This window comes from Cibotium barometz, chromosome 11 (genome assembly GCF_041138505.1).
Source record: "Cibotium barometz isolate CiBa-2024 chromosome 11, ASM4113850v1, whole genome shotgun sequence".
Classification (NCBI taxonomy): Eukaryota; Viridiplantae; Streptophyta; class Polypodiopsida; order Cyatheales; family Cibotiaceae; genus Cibotium; species Cibotium barometz.
In genome coordinates, this window is record NC_141056.1 from 2,040,783 (window position 1) to 2,047,548 (window position 6,766).

Sequence of the window (6,766 nt, forward strand, 5' to 3'; positions counted from 1 at the left end):
GAGGGAGAAGCACCGGTAAAGTGACTGCCGAGCATTTGAATGGGTTTTGCAGGTGATGGGAGCTGGGGACGAACAAGGGACGGGCTCCTCCTCTCAGTGCCCATGCACTTGGGAGGGCATCCGCCCGCAGAGAAGGAGAGACGACGATGCAGCAGGAGGCGGGAAGCAGGAGCTCTAAGCCACTAAGTTCTAACAATCATTAGTTATTCTGATTGCACAAGACGCCTTCAATCAAAATGCTTTGCCGCTTTTAATTTTTAATAGATGCTTTGCCGCTTACCGCTTACCGTAGCATTAAGAGATTTACCATGGCCGTGAGGCACCTTGATGACCTTCGCCTTCAATCCAATCATCTCAAAAAGCCCAAGTTTGATAGTGTTTTATTCACTCAGCGAACCCTCTAGGCCTCTCACACATTAAGTACATCTTCCGATCGGATATCAACAATCACCTCACATTGATCTTCGAGTGGGCGGCTCTCTGCCCGAACAAGCCCTGCATCATCATGCACTCACTCCTGCACAGGCAAGGATATTGCAGAGGTGGTACTCTCGCGGCGGGCAGACGGCCGTCGGCTTGGCCAAAATGGGGATTAACCAGGGCGATGTGACGTTGCTACTGCCCAATTACGCCGAGTTCATGCTTCTCTTCTTGGGCGTGGCTGGCGCCGTGGCCACCACTACCCATCCCCTGTGCAATACAGCACAGGTGCAATCCGCCAAGGTCCGCCTACGTCGAGAAGAATGTTGGATCCATGGAAGGCTTCCACCCCCAAGTACGCACATTTAAGGAAGACATTTAAATGCTGGAACTATTGGACGGTTGTACCAACTCTCTCCCTTGAAAAAATGAAGGCAATACCCACTCTCTATTCGCGTGAAAATTTATTTAGATATTTGAATCTGGAGAGAAGTACACGACATGTACGTACTTCGACGACGAGCCTTCATGCAGCAGCTGACCAAATTCCATACTCCTCCTCCTGAGTCCTCCTCCTCCTGTTAGAAACGTAATTCATTCCGTTACCGTCTTTCCGAGAAGAAAGAAACCCCAGTCATGAGAGCCTTCCGCTTCCGCTTCCGCTTCCGCTTCCGCTTTGACTGATTTATACATCACCGGCCCCCTCTCCTCTTCTTGAAAGTAACACGCACACCAGTCATGCGAGCTTTCCGCTTCATGAAGTAAAGGCTTTAATTGGTAGAACACCCTTCTCCCCTCTTCTTGAACTAAAAGCTTCTTCTTCGATCTCTCCCCTCGCCTCTTCTTGAACTATAATAGATAGAGGATTCCACGGAAAAGAAAAACAAAGAGGCCAAAATTGCACAATTTTTAGACGGTTTATCTTGAAAAATGTAATTACTCCACATGTAAAAAAGACTCAATTGAGCCTTCCCTTTAATAAAAGATTTGACAAAGACAAGATTACTCTGTTTGGGTAGGTGCAAATACTCTCTTACAAAAGATGCATGCGCATAGACTCTGTTAAGATTTGATACATTCCCTCACAAAAGCGTTGTGTGTCATGTTGTGACTTCATATCGTGGCACTAATGATTGTCAAAGGGAAGGGCCGTCTCTCTTCTATGTTTTTGACGTATGTAAAGGATTAATATACATTTGCTCTTAACTATTTGCTTTGCTGATTTCAAGCTCTATTCGAGGTCAGCGCCACCTCCCAAATCCATCCTAATGTCTGTTCCATTATAGATGTAAGTCCCATTGTTTTGAAGAACCATTTTATGCCAGAAGGCTGACAATCTCGGGTACCGCACCATATCTTCATCCACGTAAAACAGGCCAAATCGGACTTTTAGTCCGAGGAAGAACTCAAAGCCGTCTATGAGTGACCAAGCGAAGACACCTCGCACATCTCCTCCATCCCTATAATTAAGCCCAAAAGAAAAAAGAAAAGCAACAACTGTTGATCTGCTCACCAAACCGATACAAAATTTCCCCGCCCCCCTCGAAAAAAAAAAAAAAACACACGACGAGAAGAGCTGTTGACCGGAGGCTCACCATCCTGCTCTGCACATCGTAAGCATGACATACATACCTTATCGCTTGGCTCAATGATGCGTAGTAGGAGTAGAAGTACTCCACCCGCTCCGTGTCATTCAAAGCTTCGTCGAAGGTGGCCGCCGAAGTAATTCCCCAACCTTTTTTTTTTTTCCAAAAGAGAAAATTTATAAGTTCCTTTTTACATAACGAAGTAGCAGTAAGAACTGATCTCCAAAAAAGGTACACATGTTCTGCGTTTTCATTTGAGACGCAGGCCGCGTAATTAATGACGAAATTATACCAGTTTCAGTGATGTACATGGGCGGATTTTGATACTGTTCTCTCATGTAGGCTACGATCTTGTCTAGGCACCATGGCACGGAACGTTCATTTTCGCCCTGCGCCCAAGGAATCGGGGCTATTAACATGAGTTCCTGGCTATAGCCGGAGGCAGGCACTGAGCATATTCAACCGGGGGGGCATCGAAAATAATCGGCATCGGAATACAAACACTGGATTAATCTCGCTAATTGGAGGAAAAAAGAAAGAAGGAACTTACCTCACCAATCACGACACCATCTCTGTAAGCTGCAAAATGTCCAAGGAAGTGTATTTTGTAAGTGTCATCATGTGAGTCCGGGGACAAGACATATTATGCAAATATTCATAAAAAAAAGATACTGGGTGAGAGTGAAAAGGAATTGAATTTGGAAGATGGTGACTACGAAACGCGAGCTCCCCATGAATGGTGAAAAAATCAATACATTGAAGAGCTCATCAAAAAAAAGACAACTGTAATGACGTTTATCCTCTCCTTCGACTGAGAGTCGACATACATGTAGTGTGTGTACAAAAAGTACACACACAACGCCTTGAGACTTTCCACAAGTGCTAACCGCTTACACACTAATTGGACCCTTCCCTTACGCAGAGCTCATTGATTCAATTGTTTGCCATTCAATCCCAGCAAAGAGCTGCAGGCAGTTCATAGGATGCAGAAGCGGACAAGTGTTATACTCAGGTGGAAAGGGCGGAGTGACCTGTAGTGGCGATGCGCATGTCCTCGAAGTAACCGTCGTAGGTGTCCTGGAGGCTGGTGCCGTTGGTAACGTAGGTGGCCGTGACGGCGTTGATGCCCACGAAGTCCAGAGACTGCCGCAGGTCCGTGGCCTCCTCGTCCGTGAAGCTGGGCAGGCGAGGCCCCAACATCGTGCGCATGGTGTCCGGATATTGTCCAAATATGAGCGGATCCATGAACCTTGCGCGCGGACACTCACACACGTTTCACAAGGTGCAAAATAATAACAGTCTCAATTGCAACTAATATTAATATTAATAGTCTCACCATCCGAAAAAGAAATCCTGCGCGCGTTTGGCCGCCGCTAGGTCAATGCTGTCGGTAACGTTCAGGGGCTCATACCACTTGAACCATAGGGCAATGCCAATGTACCCTCCTTGATCCACCTGATGGGAGTCAAAAACAAATTTGAAAGCATTATATCATTTAAGCGGTAATTCAGATTGGGTGCTAAGTAGATGCAAGAGATGATAAAATCTACCTGATAGTCCGCTTGGTAGAGCTTGGCAACAGCCGAGTGGGCTAGCAAGATGTTATGGGCGACCAGGTAGGGCTCTGTAGAGGAGTTGCCGTGCGTACAGTTACCGTGGAGGTACACGCCTGGAGTGCATCGCCCTGGAGGGCTCTGAGAGGAGGCGTAAGCTAAGCTCACGTAATCGTTGGGCTCATCGAAGGTAATCCAATACTTAACCCGGTCCCCGAACTCAGCGAAGCACACATTCGCGAAGATCACGAAATCGTCACTATCAATCATGTTAGAACAAGTTTGTCATCATCAACTTTACAAGCACTCTACTGAATTAAAATCAAGTTAATGGCGCGGTACAAGGGGACTTACATGAATAGAGGACTCAATAACCCACCATAAGCATCTTCCAAGGCCTGAGGATGATCCTCAGCCCAAAGAGTGACATGGGGCTCTATATCTGATGTGATTAGCGTCAAACGAAGATTAATATTGGCGTCATTGGTGCTCTTCAGTGCACAAATGCTGGAAATAGGTGAAGGAAGCATTACCATATTCTATTAACATGTCAATCATATCGTTATAATGAGCTATGGCGCCAGTGTTTGGGGACTCCGTGCCATCTGTTCCTCGCATAGCAAAAGCCATCCGATCAAGGACTTGGATGCAGACGGCGACCATGCGTAAGCTTTTAAAGAAGAAGAAGAAGCTGGGAGCTGTAAGGTAAGCATACTTGAGAAAATTCTGGTCCAGGCGATGGAGAAGCGAAACGCGTCCATTCCCATTTTCGCCATTGCTTCAATGTCTTCCTACAGAGTTCAACAACCAAGCGATGAATCATGATGCATACAACCCACATTTTCCCAGAGCTTTCATCTTTCAAAAGGATAAGATAAGATGCGTCCCGCAAGTAGCAATCCTAAATTAGTACTAAAACAGGAGGCGGAGGACTGACCGCATAGTGATAGTATTGATCTCCGGCATTTCCAGGGAGAGTTCCATCCAGCACTACTCCTGCCAATCAAGGGTCAAAGTCACATCATCATCAACAATGATTACATACGTTAATGTGTAATTAGCCCGACGTTTACCGTCTTGCAGAGCATACGCATCCCAGATGCTGTCTACTTTGCCCACGGCTGCCGCTGCACCTTCGTGCTGACAACGTCGTCCGCCGGCCACAATGTTGTGAGCACGCTAGCTAGCTTATTATAAGCCAAGAGGTGTGCTGATTCAGAAGCTCAAACAAAATTACCAACGACCGTACCTTTACAGCGAGAGTGAGAGCTCCGAAAATGAAATTGGGCGGGAAGAAGCTTCGGTCGATGTAGGTATCATTGGGAAAAACCAGATCATCGCCAAGCTCCATTAAGCTAGCAGCAGGCAGAGCTCCTCCTCCTCCTCCTCCTACAGTTGCAAGGTAAAGAAGAAAGAACGAGAGCGCCACCAATGACGTGGCCCGCGCCGCCATCTCGGAGGGAGGGAGGGAATTCGTTTTGCGCACTACAGGAGCTAATTCGGGGATGGTGGAAGTTGAGTTCGAGTCAGCAGAGCAGGGTGGGTGCGGGGGGACTAAGTAGACACTGGGAGGGAGGGAGGGAGGAAGGGAGAGGAAGGAAGGGAGGGCAGCAGCACAGCACTCCCCTCGCCCAACGCCCACACGAGACACACTGGGCGACACACATGACTCACGAGCCCTTCATCAACAGGCGCGCGCGTGTCACATCACGTGCCTACACAACGTGGGGAATGGCACTTTCAAAATAAATACTTCTTTACAACACAAAAAATCCCCCTCTCCCATCCCATTCCGTCCCCGTTTCTACACCATTTCTCATCTCAACCGCACTTCTTCTACTTTTTCGGGCAAGCCTTTTGTGAAATGGCCCTTCGATTTTCTTATTTTGTGAGAGGCCTGTACTATTTGCTGGTTGGCCTTGCTTTTTGGTCCTCCTTTTCGCTTCCATAGGACATACTACCGGTGTGGATGCCTTTGGATAGTCAAAGGCTTTTTGTCAACCTCTTGATTGATAATATGATTAAATCTTTTCTTCTTCCGTTTTACACTTTTTGAATTTGTTTAGATTGTTTTATTTCTTTTTTTACCAATAGTAAGTATATATATTAGTTCAAATCTCTCTTTACTTCTAGACCCATTTAACCAGTCATAAACCTTTACTTGTCCATATTCAAAAGTTTACATAACACATTCCATCTATCTTCCTCATCACAAAGTCGGACTGTTCACACAAAGAAGGGATGGGACAGCTTAGATAGATTGACACAGGTGGCATATTTTATCCCTGCAAAGGTTAAGTACACGACATCCATGGTGGCAAAGAAATTTGTGGAGTATGTGTTCAAATTGCATGGTATGCGGGAGCAAATTGTTAGTGACTGTGATGCTAAGTTCATGAGTTCGTTTTTAGAGAACTCTTTTTGAGACCATGGGAACCAAGTTGACTCCTAGTATCGCTCATTATTTTGAGAGACTGATGGTCAATTGAAAAGGGTGAATAAGCGGGTGGAGACGTATTTGAGACTCTATTGCCATGAGACTATGGGATGGTTGGTTGCCTCTTACTGAATTTGCTTACAATAGTACTCATCATGTAAGCATTGGCATGTCATCATTTGAGACATTGTATGGGTATAAGATCAATATACCAATGGTGGTAATCAAGCAAGAGGTTATTAATCCAAATGCAAAGAAAGAGGCAGAAAGGATGCAAGTCATGCAAGGCCAACATCAAGAGGTCACAAGAAAAGATGAAGCACTACAAGGATGCTCATAGAAGGCCATTGGAGTTTAAAGAAGGGTATTATGTGTTTTTTAAAATCCCTAAATCAAGATATAGTTCTCTCAAGGGAAACACCAATACCAAATTAACTCATTGCTATTATGGTCCCTACAAAGTTAGAGTGAGATTGCATATACCAACTATTGCTTTGCATCAACTACCAATATATATGATGTATTTCGGGTGTCCCATTTAAAGGCGTATGTTGGATGAGAGGTGCAAGTTTTCGATGAGCTACCGCCTACAAATAAAGAAGGAAAGAATGAATATACACTAGAGAACATAATGGGCAAACATGAAAGAGTGCTTCGCAATCGTAATATGGTTGAGTACTTGATCAAATGGCATGGATTACCTCTTGAGGAAGCTTCATGGCAGCCTGATTTGATGTTGCTGCGGTTTGAAGGGCTTTTGGATACATATA

General features: G+C 45.5%; 1 protein-coding gene across 1 annotated transcript; it reads right to left on the minus strand.

Annotated features, from left to right (window-relative positions):
• Nucleotides 1-1,368: 1,368 nt before the first annotated feature.
• LOC147633652 (beta-glucosidase 25-like) lies at nt 1,369-5,173 on the minus strand. The gene is made up of 13 exons (XM_086804615.1): nt 4,809-5,173; nt 4,633-4,699; nt 4,497-4,555; nt 4,275-4,350; nt 4,093-4,164; nt 3,914-4,001; nt 3,557-3,818; nt 3,343-3,461; nt 3,038-3,255; nt 2,557-2,585; nt 2,299-2,395; nt 2,053-2,155; nt 1,369-1,880 (listed from the first exon to the last, which is right to left on the minus strand). Exons 1-13 carry the CDS (start codon nt 5,010-5,012, stop codon nt 1,652-1,654), a joined length of 1,623 nt encoding a protein of 540 aa, XP_086660741.1. The 5' UTR covers nt 5,013-5,173; the 3' UTR covers nt 1,369-1,651.
• Between the last annotated feature and the right edge of the window lie 1,593 nt (nt 5,174-6,766).